Here is a 22,631-nt window from a genome sequence, read left to right on the forward strand (position 1 = left end):
GCAGGATGGCCTTTAGTCTGGGGCTGCACTTGCCTCCTGCCTGCCCAAGATTGTTATATGTGTTTTATTGTTTATTCACCTTTAACCTGCAGTTAACTAAAATTTCTCAGTTTTACCTTTTTTTGTGTGTAATCTGCCAATAATTATAAAAGCATCTGACATGTATGCTGTGTAAAAAAACAACATGCAGTTTTAATCCAAAGGGTATAATACATATATAATCTCATTTAGTTCTATAAAAACCTAATATTTGTTCACTTTGTGGTCAAGGAGACAAATGCAGTAATTGTTAAATGATGCTTTTAAAGTTCAGACCTCTCCTTACCTGTTGCAGATCTATAATGCAGCTCTCTGCCTATATCCAGTTCTCACTGGTTGTCTTAAATCTTTTTTTTTTACTGGGTTTTCCTCTGGTGGCTGCCATTGGGGGGAGGGGGGCTGTGGGAGTTAGAACCACCCCCCAAGTGATTAATACACTCACTCATTTTATTTGCTTGCAGCTGTGACTATTATATGTCTAGATTAAAGAAAAAGATGAAGGTGGGAACATAAAAAGCATTTTCTTTCTGCTAATGTAAATATACTTTAGGGCTAGTTAACATCTTTCTTCCTCTATCAGAAGACAGTCTTTCATAAAAAGTTTAATCTTTTGCCCAGCTGTTCCACCTGGCCCTAGGGAAGCTTGGGCTTTACCTTGGGGCTTCTGATTCTTCCCATCAGCCCCTATGCAGAACCTAGCTGCAAAGTGAATCCCCTGGGAGACCCAAAAAAAAGAACTCAGGACTTGAAGATGACTTACAACATTTTTATATTCAATATAACATTTTTGGTTATAAAATTCTAAATTAGAATTTCTCTGACCTTGCAGTTGCTGTTTGCCCTGGCTGATTCTTCATAGTGGACCTTACCCCTGTTATCCAGTGGATATAGCCGGGAGTAGTTCCTTAGGTCACGTGTGTGGGAGTAGGAAATGCAGCGGGAGGGAGGCTGTAAATGAGATGGAACTAGAAGTTTCTTGAACCCATTTCTGAGTGACCCACTTAGATCATTTTCCAACCCTGATGTTTTCCTTATTCCTAGTCCAATTCTGAACCCCATTCATTCATTCATTCATTCAGCATTTATTGAGAGTGTGTGGTGAGGTGGGCATTTATACTAGTCTCTGGGGATATAAAAATGACTAAGACAGTCTCTATTCTCAAGTGGCTCCCAGCCTTAAGAGGAGACAGATACGGATTTCAAAAGATGCTAGCAGAGACACTGGGTATGCCTAAGGTACCAAGGGGTTGAGAAAGCACCTGGAGGACATGATGGCTAACTGGCTGATGAGGGAAGGCTTCCTTCTTTGGAGGCACTAGTTGGGCAGAGGTCTAAAGGGTCCACAGATGTGGGATGTGTGTTGGAGCGGGGGAGGTTGTAGGCAGTGCAGGAATGCAGATGCACAGATAGGAGGCCACAAGGGATGACATTCTGCCACCTCTCCATGTTTTTCCGCTTGTGTGTATGGAACACTCTTGACATGCTGGAAATTTCTCTTTAGGAAGTAAATTAACTTTAAGTGGTGGCAACTTGCTCTCCAGTGTATTGTTAGGGTTTCATTGACAAGGTACCCAGTAAGTTACAACTGGTGGAAGTATTGTTCCTGGTACAGTTCAACTGGTCCTGCAGTGCCCTCATTGCTAGCAGTATGGCTCTGGGTCCGAGCTGCTACTGATAGATGGTTATTGTGGTATCAGCCCCAGGCCTCAGGGCCTGGGCCTGGGCCTGGTTCTCATTCCTGCATGAATGTGCGGGAGCCAGGGAGTGTTTTCTCTGTTTGCATCTGCTTGGAATTGAAGTTTATGTTTATTGCTAGGTTCTCTTCTAAGTGGCTGCCAGTGGAGTCAACAGCGGGCCGACGGTGGTCGTTGTGTGAGGAGCTAGAGACACTGCCAGAAACACCAGGCCCACTTTGTTTTATTCGGCTGCAGCTGTGACTATTACATGTGTGAATTTTTTTAAATGAGAGAATAGAAAACAGGAAAAAGTTATTTCTTTTCCAAAAATGTAAATATTGGACTACTTCATAACAGAATTTAGACATTTTGGAGCCATTTCTAATTTTTAAGATTTCAGATTACTTGGGCCCGGATCTTATTTTTCTGCCATCAACTAATTTTAAGTCATTCTGTGTTATATAAAAGTCATTTTGTTATATAAAAGATGGACCTACTTCACGACGGTTCACTGTAATAGTCTGTTACAGAATTTTTAAAGTGAGGTATTCCAGCAGGTACCCTCTGATGGCTACTGTCTTTATTCATGCTGATCATGTTACTCATAATAATCTACTTAGCATCCGTTTGATAAACCAGTTTAGTTTTAGTTCAAATGGACTTGTTCAGGAGTTCTGTCAAATTTGGTGGTGCTTTGCAGTATCGTGTGCGATTGAATTGGACTACATATTCCTTTGTTCCCCTCTGTGGGCATAGTAATGGCTCCTGCCTCAGGGTTGTGGAGGGTTTCACACATATAGGTAGCATTATATGTAATGGTAGATTAATTCATTTAGCATTTATTTTATTTTAGGCTTATGCTAATAAGTGCTTTACATGTGACACCTCATTTAATTCTCGCCCAAACCCAGGGAAGTGGACACTGTTGTTCTCCCCATCTCACAATTGAGGAAACTTAGATGCTAAACAGATTAATTTACTTGCTGTGGGTTAAGGAGCTAATAAACGGCAGTCAGGATGTGGTTCTGGACCACCTGAGACCAGGACTCTATGTTTGGGCCTGTGCTTACTGCATGTCTAACCCAGTGTGTTCACAGCACAGAATCCCCTCGACATCTGCTGGCCAGACAGAACCCTCAGCCTTCCAGGCTGCGAGAAGTGGGATAAGCACACGAAAAAGAGCATGAGACCCTTGAGGGCAGTGAGGATGGGAACAGCACCTGTTTCTCTCAGGATTCAGATGACTCTGGCTCTCCTCCACCTCCACAGTGTGCCTTGTACTTCTTGTCAACCTGCGCTTGGCGCTGCCCTGTGTGGGCTCTAGTGATATGGGCAGGTCTGTTTTGGCTACAAGCTACCTAGGAATTGCTGCTTTGTGTAACAGAGAATCTCTTAGCTTGAGCCACATGGGCATGTGGTTTTTTAACTGGTATTTTCTGTCTCTAATAATGTGTATATGATTCTACTGGGTTATTTGTCTTCACAATGATACCAATATTTATAGGTAATAATGATTTTTCTCCACCACCTTCAGTCATCCTTTAGCCAAGCTGAATAAATGTTTGTTTCTTTTCATCTTTCTTTATGAAGCGGATGACGCTGGGATGCAATCATTTCTATGGTGGCTTCTGTGGTTTCCGAGGTGCTGTATGTTCTGTGCTGACACGATGCCTGCATTTTAAGAGGGAGGCAGGGAGGGAGGAGGGAAGCTGATACCCTGTTGGTACAGAGTGATGTGGTGGGAAATTCAACAGCCACAAAGATGTATGGGCTGAGTCTAAGGAAATGGCGATCATCTGTCAGTGAATTTCTTGTTTATAAAGTATTTAATGACCTGTTGTACCAAATTTAAAAAGCCAGTAACTTCTGGTGTTTTTCTTTTTTTCTTATAAGGTTATCTGTGAGTATTTGCAAATGAAGTACTTTTTAAGTACTATGATTTTTCCACAAATTTTATATTATCCACAAATTTTCTAAGTACAGTATCCTTTGTTTTGCAGATGTTTGGTTTTGAGCTCTGATAGTAAGAGTTTGGATACTGAGGAATATCTCATTTGAATTTGCTTGCTTGCTAAATTTCAGGTAGTGAGTAGTAAGAATTCATATATGTATGTCAAGAAAAGGTATGAATATTTAAGTTCCACTAGTAAAGGATACCTATATACCAGGGTTTTTCAGCCTTGGCACTATTGACCTTTGAGACCAGATAACATTTTGTTGTAGAGGACTGTCCTGTACGTTGTAGGATGCTTAGAATCCCTGGCCTCAGCCAGCTCTATGCTAGTAGTTGTAGAAACCAAATATGTCTCCAGGCATTGTCAAATCTCCCTGTGACAAGGGGGCAATGGAGGACGGTCAGTTGAAAACCACTGCTGTATGCCATTGCATGTAACTAAGTTTATAGATGAAGTGAAACTCAGAATAGCAGAGACTATTATATAGCCCACCGCATCACTCTTCATTTAATCAGTTGCCTGGAAATTAAGGAAGAAAAATACAAATAAAAGAGAGGAAGAGATTGTTTTTAGAAGTTAAGCACAAAAAGGTGATTAATTTTTTACATAAAAAGACTGTTACATACTAAATCTTATATAACAGCTATTTCCTTAGACTTGGCTATATACTGCCTCTTCCATTTGCTGTTCTCTGGAAATTACCAACAATGCTGATTTATAGGTTCTCTTAGTACCCTGAGAAGCAGTTTCAGATCACCAGCTAGTCTTCCTCAGTTAAACTTCAGCTAACCCTTCCTTTTGCTACTTTGAAGAGTTGAAATTTTCATCAAGGCAAGAATTTATCAAAGGAGGTGCTTTAAGCAGTTCCCTGGATGGGTCTCCTGTTGCTCTGTTTGGCCTCCATGCTGGTTTGGTAATTGATACCAGAGAATACACCTTGTGCAATATCATTCTAACCTTTTCTCCTTTACCTTCCCTTAGATGTGCGATGTTTTTCTTGCATGAGAGGCAGATAAATGCCTTCTTACATATATTGCTGTGAGCTTTTGATTTGCAAGGCATTTATCTGTATCAGTGCTTTATTTCCACCATTTTGTGAAATTCAAAATGTCACTTGCAAGCCTACTGAAAAGTCATCCTTTTATAAATGGAAATGAATAAAATGTGAGGCTATTGACTTTTTTTTAACTTGTAACACCAGTGTCCATTGTAGTTACATGAATACAGAATTAGTCTGGCTAAATGGCTACAACTTCCCAACAACCTTGGCATATTGCTGAGACTTTTAGTTCTTACACATTTTGTTCTTTTATGTATATATTAGAGGTCCGGTGCACGAAATTGATGCACGGTGGGGGGGTGTCCCTCAGCTCAGACTGTGCCCTCCCACAATCCGGGACTCCTTGGACATCCCTCTCACAATCCGGGATCCCTCGCTCTTTACCACCCGCCTACTCGCTTCTTAACCGCTCTGCTTGCTGCTCCTTAGCAACAGGCTGCTTACTGCTCGGCTCTGCTGCTCCTTAGCGCTGCCGCAGGGGCGGGAGAGGCTCCCGTCACTGCTGCTGCGCTCGCCAGCCATGAACCTGGCTTCTGGCAGAGCAGCACTCCCCCTGTGGGAGCCCACTGACCACCAGGGGGCAGCTCCTACATTGAGCGTCTGCCCCCTGGTGGTCAGTGCACATCATAGCAACCGGTTGTTCTGGTCATTCCCCCGTAATGGTTGCCTAGGCTTTTATTATATATACTAGCGGCCCAGTGCATGAAATTCGTGCACAGGGAGGGGGGGATTTCCTCAGCCCAGCCTGCACCTTCTCTAATTGGGTACCCCTTGGGGAATGTCCGACTGCCAGTTTAGGCCCGATCCCTAAACCGGCAGTCAGACATCCCTCTCGCAATCTGGGACCGCTGGCTCCTAACCGCTTGCCTGCCTGCCTGATCGCTCCTAACTGCCTCTGCCTGCCTGATCGCCCCTAACTGCCCTCCCCTGCCAGCCTGATCTTGCCCCCAACTACCCTCCCTGCAGACCTGATCTCGCCCCCAACTGCCCTCCCCTCCGGCCTGATCTCTCCCCAGACTGCCCTTCCCTGCCGGCCTGATCTCGCCCCAACTGCCTTAAAACCCCTCCTCAGCCCCACCTTAGGTTCTGCCTTCACAGTTCACCCAGATTAGGTTCTGATTGGTCAGTTTCTATGCCAGTCAGCGTCAAAAGCTCCGCCTCCTAGGCAGCCATTGGCTCCTCGCACGTCACCCAGATTTGGTTCTGATTGGTCGGTTTCTATGCCAGTCTGTGTCAAAAGCTCCTCCTCCTAGGCAGCCATTGGCTCCTCACAGTTCACCCAGATTTGGTTCTGATTGGTCGGTTTTTATGCCAGTCAGTGTCTCCGGGCCTATCTCCGTGCCTGATCAGAGAGGCTGGGCTGATCAGCAGCACCCGCGGAGGCCTGGAGAGAAAGAGAGAGACAAGGGCTGATCAGACCTTGCCTCTCTCTCCAGGCCTCTCTCGTGGCCTGATCCACAGCCCCCTCAGCAGTCAGTGCTGGGTCGCCGTGTGCTGGGTCGCCACGGCAACCCAGCACTGACTGCAGGACTGACTTCCGGTGTTCAGTCGAGCTTTTGGTCGTTACAGTCACTGCCTTTTTATATATATAGATAGATGGCATTACCCTTCTGAAATATAAATATTCATTTTATTTTATATTTGAAAAGCATTATGTACTAAATTTGTAACTTAGATTTTATTTGGTAAACACACTTTTTTCTCAATGGTATAATTATCAGTACTTTTATATTATTGATGCCCCCCCCCCATTAAGTAATCAATGTGTGAACCCAATTATAGTCATATTGACCAAAAATTTACCTTATATTCAAGATATTGTGCTGTTTTGTGGTATTACTAGCATATTTTTAGCACAGAAATAGTAATTAGAAATAAAATACTTTTTTGTTATACTGCTGTTTAGGAGATACTTAGCCACATAGAAATTTTCACTAAATCTTTTGTAAAATTAAGTTCATATATCTTAGGAACTAGCAGAGAAGTTTTCCCTCAGGGTGTATTCCAAATGAGGACCAGGTAGTTTTTTTTTTTTAATTTATTTTTTTAATATTTTTTTATTTTTTTAAAAATTTAATAAATCTTTATTGTTCAGATTATTGCAATTGTTCATCTTTTTTCCCCTCATAGCTCCCCTCCACCCGGTTCCCACCCCACCCTGTGCCCTTACCTCCCCCCCCACTATCCTCATCCATAGGTGTACGCTTTTTGTCCAGTCTCTTCCCGCATCCCCCACACCCCTTTCCCCCTGAGGATTGTCATTCCACTTCTTTTCTATGCCCCTGATTCTATTATATTCACCAGTTTATTCTGTTCATCAGATTTTTTATTCACTTGATTTTTAGATTCACTTGTTGATAGACATGTATTTGTTCATAATTTTTATCTTTACCTTTTTCTTCTTCCTCTTCTTAAAGAATACCTTTCAGCATTTCATATAATACTGGTTTGGCGGTGATGAACTCCTTTAGCTTTTTATTATCTGTGAAGCTCTTTATCTGACCTTCAATTCTGAATGATAGCTTTGCTGGGTAGAGTAATCTTGGTTGTAGGTTCTTGCTATTAATCACTTTGAATATTTCTTGCCACTCCCATCAGGCCTGCATGGTTTCTGTTGAGAAATCAGCTGACAATCATATGGGTGCTCCCTTGTAGTTAATTGTTTTTCTCTCGCTGCTTTTAATATTCTCTCTTTGTCTTTTGCTCTTGGCATTTTAATTATGATGTGTCTTGGTGTGGTCCTCTTTGGATTCCTTTTGTTTGGGGTTCTGTGGGCTTCCTGGACTTGTAAGTCTATTTCTTTCACCAGGTGGGGGAAGTTTTCGGTCATTATTTCTTCAAATAGGTTTTCAGTATCTTGCTCTCTCTCTTCTTCTGGCACCCCCATAATTCTGATGTTGGTACGCTTGAGGTTGTCCCAGAAGCTCCTTACACTATCTTCAAATTTTTGGATTCTTTTTTCTTTTTGCTTTTCCGGTTGAGTGTTTTTTGCTTCTTTGTATTTCAAATCTTTGACTTGATTCTTGCGGTCCTCTAGTCTGCTATTAGGTCTCTGTATAATATTTTTTATTTCAGTCAGTGTATGTTTAATTTCTAGTTGGTCCTTTTTCATATCCTCGAGGGTCTCGCTAAATTTATCAGCCTTTTCTAGAAAATTCTTGAAAAACCTTATAACCGTGGTTTTGAACTCTATATCCATTCGTTTGCTTTCCTCCATTTCTTTCATTTGTGATCTGTTTCTTTGTCTCCTCATTTTCGCTGCTTCCCTGAGTTGGTGGAGTAGCTTTGTGTGGTAGATGTCCTATAGAGCACAGTGGCTCAGCCTCTCCAGTTACCTGAGGTGGACACTCTTGGTGCACTGTGTGCTCAGCCTTGTTGTAGTTAAGTCTTGATTGTTGTTGGTATCACTGGGAGGAATTGACCTCCAGGCCAATTGGCTGTGAGGATCAGCTGTGTCTACGCTGGGAGAACTTCTGTGCTGGAGACACCTTTATGGGACAAGACTTGCATAATTGCAAAAGCCTCTGTGCTCATCTTGGATGGGGCGGAATTTTAGGGCGGAGCCAACAGCCTTTGTTGTGGAGCGAACGCGAGTAAAGACCACTGGAGTCCAGACCAAATTAAAATTTAGGGAGCCTTTATTGCTGGCCGGCGACTGCCCTCTCTACCTGGGGAGGTCAGAGAGCAGCCCCGACCCTTTGTGCAAGACCACTTTTAAGCACATTAACCACATCCTGTTTTTACAGAGTAAGTAACCCAAGACAAAACAGTTTTTCCCAAATAATGTCAGGGCCATGCTATTGATGACCATGTTATTTACAGGGTTATCCTGTTCTTCAGAAAGCTGACAGTGTTCTATCTTGCAAGGCTATTTTGTGAGGTGCAAGGGGAAAGGGGCCGTGAGACTATATCTCAAGGCCTGGCCTGGTGTCAGCACTGACAACTCTATCTGGGGCATAGTCCACGGCCTCTCTGGAGCACTCAAAAATTCCCACTCTCTAACACCTTGGCTTCCCATCAGCCCTGCCCTATGAGGTCCCTGGATCTCAGTGTCCCTCGGTAATCACTGCAAGCACCTCTGAGAGAAAGCCACCCTTGAGTTTTGCCCGCTGCCAGACCAGTTTCTCCCCAAATGAGTCTGGGTTCCCAGAAACTCGCCTGGAACTGGAGTTCAGTGCAGTCGGGAGCTTCCGTCTCCCTCCCGCTTTAGAAAGCCAGCTGCGCACTCAGCCGCCCGTGCATTCAGCACTCAGTCCTCTCTGCGCGCGCGTGCCCCCGGACCTCTGCTTTCCACAGCTCCCCTGAGTCTCAGTGTGCTTTCTCTTTTCCTGACAGTTCAGATCCCCCCCGAATGAATCTGCTTTCCCAGAGTCTCGCCCGGGACTGGAGTTCAGTGCAGTCAGGAGTTTCCGTCTCCATCCCACTTTAGAAAGCCAGCCGCACACTCAGCTGCCCGTGCATTCAGCCGCCCGTCCTCTCCGTGCGCGTGTCTCCATACCTCAGCCTTTTATAGCTCCTCTGAGTCTCAATGTGCTTTCCTCTTTCCTTCTAGTTGTAGTATTTCCACTCAGCCAGCTTTCCTGTGGTTCTGGATAGTGTCCGTTTTGTCTTTTAGTTGTAATTTTGAAATTGTTGTGCGAGGTAGCAGTTTAGGTGTTTACTTATGCCGCCATCTTGGTTTCTCAGGAACAGGTAGTTTTAATAATGAATTGGAACCTTAAAAATATTTGTAGTGCAGCTACAATAATTCAAATAAGAATTGAATTGAGAAGGAAGGGAAAGAGAATTAGTTGTTTTTCTTCTTTGAATATTGGTGTTTTGGGTGAAAAAAGATCATTCTAACTTGCCTGTTTTTTTCCTGTGCATTATCTAGAACGATTTATTTTAATCTGTCTTATAATCAAAATAATGGAAATATGATTTTTCTTTTCATGTAGGAGATGGAATAAGCTGAGACTGCAGGACAAAGAGAAGTGTCTGAAGCTTGAAGATGATTCTGAGGAAAGTGATGCTGAGTTTGATGAAGGTTTTAAAGTGCCAGGTTTTCTGTTCAAAAAGCTTTTCAAGTATGTGCCATATGTTTTTTTTTTTTTTATTCTGTCATCAAGCCATTGTGTGCAGATTAATATTTTAGGAATTACACAGCAGTTACCTGTAGGCCCTTAGGTACTTGCAGCAATTTATTGCAAATAGATGCTGTCAAATGAAATTTTAGCCACATGCTGTTCATTAAAATTAGATGATAATAAATTGACTAAAGTGCGCATTGGGTATGTTTGTAAACTGATGAATCTATATGGACCTGTCTTAGCAGACTAAAAGCAGCACATTTAAAAACCATCTACATTGAATTATTTTATTGTTCTTAGTAATTTTTAGGAACCAAACCTCAAATTTCTTAAATCAGGTTAATTAAGAAGAGTTTCATATTAAAATCAATATTGGGAAGGTTTTTTACTTCTATGTAGAATAAAAAAACTGTTTAGATTATTTTCTGAGTGCCCTATATTGTACCTAAGGGTATAATACTTTTCAGCCGACCAAATGTGCATCTAAATATTTTATGTAGATGTCCTAATGTCAAAAAAGAAGATATAGGCAAACACCTTCAGGATTGAGTTGCTCTTTGCAACTGACTATGCTTCATATATGAAGTGGCCTCAGTGTTAGAACCGGATGCTGCATGGCAGGCGCATGCGGAAAGCCTGCAAGGCCCTGGCAGTCTCCCATGATGAATGTGAATACTGAAGCACATTCAGTCTCATCACTCTTGGGACTTGCTTAACAAGGTACTTCAGGAAGGCTTCTTAGATGCATATAGGAAGTTAAACCATTAAATAGCTTCTTTCTGTCTCTCATCATCAGTTGGTAGTTGGGTATGGGATGCAAACTTCTTTCTTTGAAATGGTTATGTTTAATCTTCATAGATTTACCTGTCAGCCATGCTTTAAACTTCTGCAAGATGTCTATTTAAAAATAGCATGCTTTTTATATTTCATCTCAAAGAGTTTTTATTTATAGTTTTAATTTTCTTGGAGAGTGGGGGAGAAAACAAGTACAGGAAGAATTATTTTATCTCACTAAACATATAGAAAAGCTGAATCCTAAAAATGTGCTGAAGTATCTTGGTTGGGTTGCCATAACTAGATAGAAAAACTGCAAAGAAATTAAAATCTGAATCTCTCTAGTAATTTTATAGATTTTGTAGCTTGGAGAGGTGGCAACTTTATTTATTGCTTTCCCAAAATGAAAATTAACTATGGAAAGGTAAATAAAGATGTTTATTGGCAACTCTTCATCTTCTCTGAAGCGATTGCTTATTAAGTAACAGGCCAAATTACAGATTAAGGTGATTTATCAAAGATAAGATACTTCTACACGTATAGTGAGTGATTTGGCAAATATCCTCAAGACTCAAGTTGAATCTGCATTTTTTAAAAATAAATGGGAAATTTTCTAGCAAAAAAATTTCACAGTTAATAACCAAACTTTGCTTACTAAGAATGTATATGATTTATTGTATTGACTATTAACCTTATTGCAGTTAATATTAGCACGTTTGTTTGTTTTTTTAATTTATCTTAATTGCACATTTCTGGAAAGTGTTTTGTTTTTGTTTTTCATCTCTCAAAAACAAGGTTTTAAATACTTCACAAATGTTATAAAACTTCTGTTCCTTTTCTTCTGCTATATGAAAAAGAGTAATATGATTGATAGTCTCCATTTTTATTTTATGATTATATTTTAGGTAAGGCAATTTAATTTTAAACTATAGATATGTATTTTTCCTGTATTTACTGCACTCTGTGTAATTAGATTAACAGAGAATTGTACACAAGGGAGTCAGAAGGTACAATTACCCACTTAAGTGATATTTTCTGTAAGATCATGTTTAACTTTTAAAATTCTGTTTTGAAAGTTTGCCCAGCAAATGCATTCATCTGTATAATTTAGCAATTGAATGGCAAGCTTCACCCTTTTGACCTTACTTTTAGCTACACTAGTTAATGCAATCTTAGATTAGTGTGACAATGCCAAAATATACCAATTATCTGCGATAATTTTGTGATTTTTTAGTCTCATGGGAGAAGCAGAGTATAATAATCTCTTTACTATGGTACAGTAATTTGTAAAAATCTTTAACTTTCCCTAATGACCCCCAATCGATGCCTGAAACTGTGGATAGTACCAAACTTTTCTTTTCACTTCTCTTTGGCATAGTCTGAATTGCTAGCACCACTCTTGTGGTTGGGCCATTTTTAAGTAAAATAAGGGTTACTTGAACACAAGCACTGTAATATCTCAACAGTGGATGTGATAACTAAAAGAGCTACTAAGTGACTAAGGGGCAGGGAACATGTACAGCGGGGGCAGTGCTGGACAAAGGGGTGACTTATGTCCCAGCAGGATGAAGTGGGAAGGCTTGAGATTTCATCATGCTACTCAGAATGGTGTGCAAACTTAAAACTTATGTTTATTTCTGGAATTTTTCTTTAATATTTTTAGACTGTGATTTACTGCAAGCAATTGAAACTGTAGAAAGTGAAACCACAAATAAAGGGTTAGTTCTGTACATGAGTTTTTTGAATACATCCTTTTCCAAAGCTGGGATTAGTGTATTATAGCCAGTTCACAGCCAGCTTTTATTCTAGATCTGGATTTCTCATCTTTAGCACAACGATATTTTGGGCCGAATAATTCTTTGTTGAAGGGACTGTTCCTTTGCGTTGTAAGATGTTGACCAGCATCTCAGGCTTTCACCACTAGAGAACAATGACACTTGCCTCTAGGTAGTGCCAGCTGTCCCCTACGAAGCAGAGTAACCCCTCCTTGAGAACTGCTGGTCAGGATTATCTCTAAAGTGGTAGGAGTCAGAGGTTCTGGATTTCAGTTCTGCCTAGCTCATTTTTTTCTAACAGTGTGACCTTTGGCAAGTTACTTAACCTCTGTGTGCCTTCATTTCCTAACTATAAAACGGGCAGGCCAATCTCCCTGCAGGGTGGTTTTGAGGCTATATCCAACCACCTGGCCTGGTGCCTCCCTGGCAATAGGCTCTAGGCTCCCCAAGTAGTAGCCATTATTCTCTGATTGCATACCACTTGCTAGTAGAACTTGTCCTTCTTCCCAAATTAAATGATCTTTTATTCATAGTGCACTTTTTATGTTTTGATTTTTAATCCTTTTTTTCCAGGGTGCATATTCAAATTGTATATTATGATTAGCAAACTTAGTAAGCAGCAAAATTCTCATTCTAAGCTTTCCTAATGTGATAATAATGGCAACAGCTGGAGTCAAACTTTTGGAATTGATTTGCAAAATACTGGGGAAAGTTAATTATGACATGAGAGAAGATTAAGTAAAACTAGTTCAACAAGGACTGCAGTTCATAATGAGATTTTAGGTAGACATACCATGTACCAAATAAATTTGGGCAGTAAAATAAAATCATTTTCTTTTAAGGTGGGAAGCTCATTAGTTTTGATATTTTCCTGAAAAAAAAAAAAAATCCTTTGGATTTCATTGTCTTTTAACTTAGGTGGGGTTTTATTTTTAGATTTTTTTTAACTTGCCATGTAATCTTTATACTGTTCCATGTTGTTAACTCTTAAAAATTCTTTTTGCATTATTCCTTTTTTAAACTTTATTTTTAGACTAGATTAAATAAATATACCATTGAGAAAGGAAAATACCAACATTTTTCTTTTTTTATTTGTAGAGGGGACTGTGTTACTATTACCTTTGACCTGTACTCCTTATTTAAAATTTCAAGAGCTCTGATGTTTTTGTATCTATGAAAAAGTCCCTGAATCAAGTTCTGCTTTAAAATATTAAAAAGATTTTTTGTATTGTTGATTTTTTTTTAAATGAGCAGTGTCAAAGAATTAATTAATTAATTAATTAATTAATTTATTTATTTATTTAAATATATCTTTATTGATTTCAGAGAGGAAGGGGGAGAGAGAGAGAGAGAGAGAGAAACATGATGAGAGAGAATCATTGATCAGCTGCCTCCCATACGGGGACCAAGCCCGCAACCCAAGCATGTGCCCTTGGCCAGAATTGAACCCGGGACCCCTCAGTCCGCAGGCCGACGTTCTATCCACTGAGCCAAACCAGCCAGGGCTATTGTTGATTTTTAAAATTTTTTTTTTTTTGCATATGCTAGTAATATGACAGAATCATCTGTTATGTATTAATTTTATGAGGAACTCTATTATTCAGACTTGTTTATCACCTTAAAATTTAATTTAGTTTTTCTTATAAAAAGAAAATATGGACCTAGTCAATTTGGCTCAGTGGATAGAGCGTCCACCCATGGACTGAAGGGTATTAGGTTTGATTCTGGTCAAGGGCAAGTACCTTGGTGACAGGCTCGATCCCCGGCCAATTAATGTGTCTCTCTCACATCGATGTTTCTCTCTCTCTGCCTCTCCCCCTCCCTTCCACTCTCTCTAAAAATCAATGGAAAAAATGTCTTCAGGTGAGGATTAACAACAACAAAAAAAGAAATGTGATTACCAGTGACTTTTCAGTAATATATGCTGTAAATTGGTAATCTGTGGCCTGCTTTTTGATGCTGTTCATGCTTGTTATTAATAGAAAATTACTGAAAATTTAAAAACTAAAAATATTTGAGATTTCCCCCTCCAGGAAGATACTGAAAAAGATAATGAGTTTATGTTTATCTACCAAGCTATTTTTAATGTTGTAAAAGAAAGAAAATAATCCCTAATTACACCATCTATCAGTTTAATTAGAAATGTGTTAATGTTCTGTAAAGAAAAATTTGTGATTTTAGGCCTAGATAATAAAAAATGTATGACCTTATAAATATAATACTTATGTAAAACACACATCCGGCATGTTTCTCTAACTGGTACTAGAACTTAGTGAAATGATTAATTCATGAGTACTTTGTGTTATGATCTGTATTATCCACCATTTGCCATTTTCTTTTTCTTGTTGGTGTTTGTTGTTGTAGGTACCAGCAGACAGGTGTTAGGTGGCTGTGGGAATTGCACTGCCAGCAGGCAGGAGGAATTCTGGGAGACGAAATGGGATTGGGCAAGACCATCCAGATAATTGCCTTCTTGGCAGGTCTGAGCTACAGCAAGATCAGAACTCGTGGTTCAAATTACAGGCAAGTGCTCCTCTGCAGACTGTCAGTCTGTGGAGCTCAATTAATATTTTATCAGATGTATTGCTGTGGAGGAGGGTCTTGTGAATTATTGATGACATTTCAATTACAATATTCCTTTAATTCTTTTAGTGGGGGAGATCAAAGGAAAATTTTTACGAGACAATGGAGCTGTAGGGCAGGAGAAATTAAACATGTAACACTTTTAATGAATTCTAGGCATTGAGGCTTCATTTTGCAGATGAGCCCCACTAGATATTTTGGGTCAATACAGTTGTCTAAGGTTAGCTTCTACAAATGGATTGTTTACAAACTCAATTATGTTAATATCAATAGTTTACACAATATGGAATTTTAAATTAGACATGATACTTTTAGTTCCATTTATTAAATTTTATATTAAAATATTTGTTTTGGCAGGAGACCAGGTAAGCATTACAGTAAGTACAAAGTCTATTCATGGGGGAAGTTGGGGCTTTAGAAAAGCCATTCTCCCGAATTTCTTTTACAGTCGGTGTGAGCATTTATAGACAGCAATTTCTTAAAATGACATTACTTGTCTGCTCACTATGCTTTCTACCCCCTCTTCCAAGTCTTTATAAAAATGCTAAGGCCACAGCCTAAGTGACTATCTGAAATGCTAAAATGATGGAAAACTGTGTTTAGATTTTAGTCTTTATTTTCTTTAGGAATTTAAATAAACTATTAAAGCTTTAGTACTCAGAAAGAATAAGAATTTTAAAGTGTTAGTTCGGTATGGTAGGACTGAAATACTTTATTTTAAAATCAGTTTGGTGACTCTTTTCATATTTAAGCTGTAAATTTGCTTTGTATAGTTTAGTATTGGGAAAAATAATGCTAGGTAAATTATGTGGCTTATTCTTGAAGCCAGTTAATCTGAGAGCTTATTATTTTTTAAAATCTTTATTGTTAAAAGTATTACTTATGTCCCCTCTTCCCCCGCCATTAACCCCTTCTAGCCCACCTCCCTGCCTCCCACATCCCCCAGGCCTTCACCACCCTATTTCCCCCAGGCCTTCACCACCCTATTGTCTGTGTCCACGGGTTATGCATATATGCATACAAGCTCTTTGGTTGATCACTTCCCACCTCTCACCCTCCCTCACCTTCCCTCTGAGATTCATAAGTCTTTTCTATGCTTCTGTGTCTCTGGAACTATTTTGTTCATCAGTTTATTTTGTTCATTAGATTCCACATATGTGAGGTCATGTGATACTTGTCTTTCTCTGACTGGCTTATTTCACTTTGCATAATACTGAGAGCTTCTTAGAGTCCAGTAGCCTTATCTAAGGAGTAAAAGCAAGATATTTACCTGCTGGTTATGTGGTAGAAACCTCAGGCACTCTCTAGATATGATTTGGAGACACCTTTAAAATCATATCAGTGTGTCTGAAGTCACAACTGCAGAAAGTCCCTGTGTTGTGCTGTTCTCCAATTCCTCACAGACAGTGTATAGCAGAGAGCCAAATACAAATCATGGGCTACTGAGTGAAGAACTTTTTACCTTCAGAGTTTAGTGCTTTGTTTTTATCCCTTACTCTCTTATTAATTTAGCAGGTCAACACTTCTCATGAGGAGTATTTAAAGTTTTAGAAATATTTATGTAAATGTGGGAAAGGGAAAAAACACTTGGTGATTTTAAAATACTAAATATTTTGTTGTTATTGCAAGGAAGAAGAGGTTTTTCTTCAAAACCTCTTAGAATTCTGTTACATTTTGCCTGGAAACAGGTGAAGACATTCCAGCCCAGGGAAAAGTCATAGTTGAATTTAATGTTTTCTTTTCTAAGACTGCCATTAGTTTAGATTTGTAAAAATGCTTTCTCTGTTCTAAATGGCTCTTAGGTGGGCTTGGCTCGGTAACTCCACTTGGTTTTTGTTGTTGTTGTTGTTGTTTGATAACTAGATGTTTTCTAGGACTGTCTTTCTTTCCTTAAATAATTTCTGGGATTTTCTTATTTCCCATGTCTTTTCCTCTTTTCCTTTCCTATTATCATGAAACCTGTATGGAACCCAGTCCTCTGGGCCTAGGAAACCTAAAGTCATCCCTGCAGTGTAATTTTGATCTAAAAATTAAAACATGCCTCCCGAGCAGTGACAATGGTAGGAGCGAAGTCAGGGCTAATGATGAGAACAGCTGTAATCAATTAGCTATCGATGCGCATATCCTCTTTCCATAATGAAATTGTGTGACATGTTGGACTACAGCCCAGATGGTCTTCACTGAAATAGTATTGGTACAAATGCTTCCCAGAATGTGGTTGTATATCATCAGAACAACGAGGCTCTGTATGAATAGAGGTGCACTGAGGGTTCCCCCACTCCCATGTGCCAGAGCAAACTCTGTAACAGCTTTGTAACATGTCCTCTTCTGAAACGGAATGAATTTGGAGTTTTCCTCCGTGTTCATGTCCTAAAGGAAAAGAGTCAGATGAATAGTCAAGTGAAGTTCAAATGAAATTGAGTTGTCAGGTGATATGAGTCGGCCTTGGTTTATTGGCTGTGCACATTTCCCCCAAACTGCTACAAGCTGTTCAGCTTGGGGCCCTAACTTGGTCTTAGTGTTGTAATTTTAAGGCCCATGATCATTAAAATAGTGTGAGTCTCTGTGATAGCAAGAAGAAACTTCGTGGTAAAAGACATTTTGGGTGGTTTATTTTAATGTATATGTGTGTTTGTTTTTAAGAAGGAAGAAACATATGATATGTGGTTAATAAAAATCTATACTGGTCACTGTGTTCCCAGTTCATAATGCACATACTATCTTATTTTCACTTTGCCATTCATATTATGATAGACACACCCCAAATTTTATGATGGAGAGGAAAGAAATTATCTTTCAAACTTCAGATAATATTTTAAAGTCTTAACTATCATTTAGTAAATTTCTAATTACAAATAAATGGCTTGAAAAAGTTAATAAACTTTCAAAATTAAATATTTTACTTTGTAATTTCTGGTAAGTTCTAGGCTGTGAATAGCAGATTTCCATCCTGCAGGTTGACATATTTGACCCTGGCACTATTGGCTTGTCTTAAATTTGTGAGGTAATCAATGGTCATCGAGGATGAAAGGAGCTGTAGCCAGTTTGGTAATTGATGCTAATCCTCTAGGACAGTGGTCGGCAAACTCATTAGTCAACAGAGCCAAATATCAACAGTAAAACGATTGAAATTGTTTTTGAGAGCCAAATTTTTTAAACTTCTAATGCCACTTCTTCAAAATAGACTCGCCCAGGCCGTGGTATTTTGTGGAAGAGCCACACTCAAGGTGCCAAAGAGCCGCATGTGGCTCGCGAGCCTCAGTTTGCCAACCATGGCTCTAGGATATTTGGCACTTCTAGTGGTCATCTCACCAGTGTTGAGGGCTGGAAAGGGTAGGGTAGTAGATGTGACTGTGAATGAATTTGATTGCTCCTTCTTTGGTTCAGGAACAAGGTTGGTATTGCTCCTAGCTGTCCACTCAGCCTGTAAACCTCCATAGTCTTTAAATAAAGGAAGAATGACAGAAATTGAAGGGCGTAATAATTCACGCAGATGTTCAGCCAGAATGTAATATTGGCCTTAAATGACAAAATGTGAGTCATCATTATAGCAGTTTGCAGAAAGAGAAAAACTGCTGTAGAACCTAATAAAAACCCCATATGTGTGTATTTATGCTTATTTGAAAATGAATTTGTTTTTAACTATTTTAGACAGATTCGAATGGTTGTTTCCTAATTCCTGCTAAGTACATATTGATGGTAACTCTTGTTCCCCTTGGAGGATATAAGCTGGTGCATTTAATCCCTTTAGAAAGGAATATTGTCTTAGAAGGGGCCAGGGCAGAGGCACACTCTCCCAGGACCTGTCTTGGTGAGAAGCAGAGATGTGTGGGGAATTCTGCAGGAAGTGCCAGAGTCGATTGCAGCCTCTGACTTCTGTAGCCCCAGCTCTTGAGCAGAGCAGAGGTCAGGGCAGGGACTGAAGCTGCAGGTTGAAAGGGTTTAGAAGCAGGTGGAGACTCTGTCACATTGGAGTATAAGAGTAAGCCTCGTTTAGGTTATGGCTTGTTTTTCTATTAGAACTACAAGGTATTTTTCAGTTTTGCACAATATTGTTTTTATTATTTCAAGCACTGTTGTGATTTACTCTGATTTATAATTTTTTTAAGTTCAGGTATCATTTATTGAGCTGTAGCAAGAAAATAAAAATTACATATGATCTCCCAACTCAGAAATTATCTCTTTTAACATTTCAATATATTTTCTGCCAACCTTTAAAAATATTTTTATTTAATAAAGCCAGTATTCATTAATTCCTTCCTGTGGCTCAGGCACTGAGATGGTTTGAAGAAAGGCGCTTAGGAATGAGGGTGCTGTGATTGGGTTGGTTAGTACAGGTCCTCATTAGTGTGCTGCACCGCAGCGGGGTCCTTAGCCCTTCTGGAGAGGAAGGACAGGACAAGCTACAGAGGCAGCTGAGGTCTGCAGGACAAATGGACAGTGGCGAGGATGAAAGGATAGGAAGGGGTGAGGCAAAGAGTGAGAGGCCCAGGTTGTGCTTTTTGTGGGAACTGAAGACAGTGCGGGCAGGTGGAGTGCTAAGCCTCGGGGCATATGTTGGGATGGGGCCATGAGAGGTGAGGCTGATGAGGGGAGCAGAGCTCAGATCCTCGTGGTCTCATAGGCCAGGTTAGGTGTTTAAACTGTTCCAAGAACAACAGGCAGACATTAAAAGGCTTTTTTAAGCAAAGGGATGAAGCATTCAGATTTTGCTTTTTTGAACTGATCATGCTAGTACACACAGTAACTAGGTCAGATGATAGTGGCCAGAACTGAGCATCAGCAGTGTAGATGCACAGGCAGGTGGCTTTTGGAGGGATTTAGGAGCCAGACGTGACGTGAACTCGATAGGTTGGATATGGTGGACAGCAAGAGGGGTTGACCAGGAGTGAGGGCTGGATTTCCAAATTGGGCACCTGGAGAATAGGTGACAGTTCTTTCCATTGGATTAGGAGACATGCGGAGGGCAGGGTGTTGGGGGGAAAATGCCATGGGGACATCTGAGTGGAGATACAGCAGTTGGACATCCAAGCATATGATACTGTGGAGTTCAGGAAGGAGATCTGGGCTGGAGACCTAGATTTGGTGTCATCTGTGTAGAGGGAGTAATTGAAACTATGGGAATTAATTAGATAACATGGGGCAAGAATGTGCAGTGTACATCTAACTTTAGTCAACACTGTGTTGGGCAGAAAAAGGTAGGGGAGGGGAAGAAGGGCAGTTTAAAAAGTGCCTGAGACTGCTCCAGAATGAGGGAGAGGGCCATGGAGGTCAGCAGTGTCTGGACAGTGTTGGCTCCTCTTGTAGCAGGAGCTGCGCGAGTCTAATGTTAAGATCCCCATAGTTCAAGGTGCTTAATATTCACTTATGCCCTTACTAGCACCCGACTCCCTGCAAGACTGCAGATAAAGCAGCCAGCAATGGGTGGGCGGCTGTGGTGGGGCCCGGGATCATAGCAAGGCCCAGGGGCTGGTCTCCGATGAGAGAAGGGACACTGTTCTATTGTCACAGGAGGGTAGAGAAGGCAGGAGGGGTAGACTCAGCTACCTGTGGTTTACAGCGCATCAGGATCTTTTGACTGTAACTAAATAAAGCCCGGTTTCAAAGTAGGTTAAACTCTCCCAGTATGTGTGCTATCCCTGGAAAACTGCAGGAGTGGGCAGTAACCCAGCCTGGTCAGTAGGCTGTGATGTCCTTAGGGACCCAGGTGCTCACATTTCTCGTGGTCATAAGATTTTGCACTGTAGCCCAGCTGCCCTGTGGCCATTGGGCTAGTTCCTTGTGCACATGCAGCAGGAGACCAACAGAGGAAACGCTCCCCAGCTGAGAAGGTGCAGCGCCTCATCCACACGGGTGTGTTCCAAGATCCCCAGTGAATACCTGACACCTATGATAAAGTTTAATTTATAAATTAGGCGCAGTAAGCAATGAACAATAGTAACTAATAACAAAATAAAGTAATTATAACAATGTACTACAGTAAAGATGTGTGAATGTGACCTCTCTCTCAAAATGTCTTCTTTTACTGTTCTCACCCTCTTTTTCTTGTGATGATGTGGGATGGTGTGGTGTGTACCTGAGGAGGAAAGGAGGTGAGTGGTGTGGGCAGGGTGCCATAGCACAGGCCACTATGAGTGTGACTGAATGCAAGCACTGTGGTACCACGACAGTCAATGCAAGAGCCCAGATGCCTGCTAAGTGACTAATGGGTGGAAGTGTATACAGCACAGGTACACTGGCTGAAGGGGTGACGCACGGCTGAAGCTGGATGTGGGATTTCATCACAGTCTGACTACTCAGAATAGTTTAAAACTTTAGAATTGTTTATTTCTGGACTTTTCCATTTAACATTTTTGGACTGAAAATGCAGAAGGTGAAACCATAGATAAGGGGAGACTACCATCACTGGGTGAGCCAGTGTTCCCAGGCCCCTTAGTGGTCCGGTGAGCATTGCCAGGGGAGTGGTGTGTGCTGACAGTCTGAGAGGAATCGGGACTCCTGCTTCTCCCTTCTTCACTACAGCCAGACAGTGCTGAGTCCCAGCAGGCACACCTCTGGGAAGGAAGCGTGGATGCTGCACAGCACTGGTTCTGTTAGGCAGGAGCTAGGACAAAGGCATGCTGGGATAGTGGTCACAACCCCTCTATCAGCTACCTATGTGTAAGTCTTTTTTTAGAAGACTTACTATGAACATTTTTCCAGATTTTAAAATATTCTTCAGGAAGAATATTAATGGTTACATGATATTCCATCTTCTTTAACAAGCACTTACAGTATTTACTGTGTGGTTCAATATTGACTGTAAGCACTTTACAGATATTGACTGATTCAATCTTTACATAAACCATATGATCAGTACTGTTATTCCCACTTTAAGATGAGAGACTGAGGTTCAGAGAGATTAAGTAATGTGCCCAAGATCACAGAATTAGTGTGTCCAGAGCTGGGATTCAGATGCAGGCAGTCCTAACCGCTGACCTATGCTGCATTGAAGAACAGGATGGGTTAGTCAACCCTTCCTTTATTTGTGCGTGTGCAAGTAGAAAGAGGAAATAAATAGGAAAAAGAGGCTCCCTTTCCCCGCCATGGACAGATGCTTCTTTGGGATTGCTGGGTGGACAGGGGCGTTGTTGGGAAGGCTCTTGGTTGTGGTGCTCAGTTGTTTCCACAAGAACAGGCGCTTGCTCGCTGGCCTGGGCTTACCACTAGCGATGGCCACTATGATGCTCCTCCATGTGTTTATCACATGGGAAGCGAGCAGCATGTGGAAGAGCAGACTGCAGCGCTCAGAAGACTGACTTCTAGGCGTTGCCCATCTCCTGGTGACCACGTGGCCTTGGCATGTCAGCCTTCTGGGCTCTGAACACCCGAGCATTTCTGTCCGGCTTATTTCCAGGGCTGTGAGGCTGGTTGGAATTTTGTGGGTGAAAACTTGTGGTAAACTATAAAGGATCAAACAAGTAGAAGGCACTCTTGTGTTCCCTTAGTTTAAGATACATTGTATAATCTCTTCATTAATCTGGAATAGAGGAGAGAAAAGTATTTTTATTACATGATTTTTGTTTGATTCTCCTTTACTTTAAATGTTATCTTTTTTAAAAAAAAAAAAATCTATTGATTTCAGGGAGGAAGAGAGAGGGAGGGAGAGAGAGAAACATCAATGATGAGAGAGAATCATTGATTGGCTGCCTCCTGCACAT

At 40.8% G+C, this 22,631-nt stretch overlaps 1 protein-coding gene across 2 annotated transcripts in view; it reads left to right on the plus strand.

Moving 5' to 3' along the window:
• Positions 1 to 22,631, plus strand: part of ERCC6 (ERCC excision repair 6, chromatin remodeling factor) — an 88,508-nt gene that overhangs the window by 28,462 nt on the left and 37,415 nt on the right. For both annotated transcript variants that reach the window (XM_080640176.1, XM_080640177.1), the window contains 2 exons: positions 9,668 to 9,796; positions 14,713 to 14,871. In XM_080640176.1, coding sequence (XP_080496302.1) covers positions 9,668 to 9,796; positions 14,713 to 14,871 — 288 coding nt within the window. The remainder of the gene's footprint in view (positions 1 to 9,667; positions 9,797 to 14,712; positions 14,872 to 22,631) is intronic.

Source organism: Plecotus auritus, assembly GCF_963455305.1.
Source record: "Plecotus auritus genome assembly, chromosome: 9".
Classification (NCBI taxonomy): Eukaryota; Metazoa; Chordata; class Mammalia; order Chiroptera; family Vespertilionidae; genus Plecotus; species Plecotus auritus.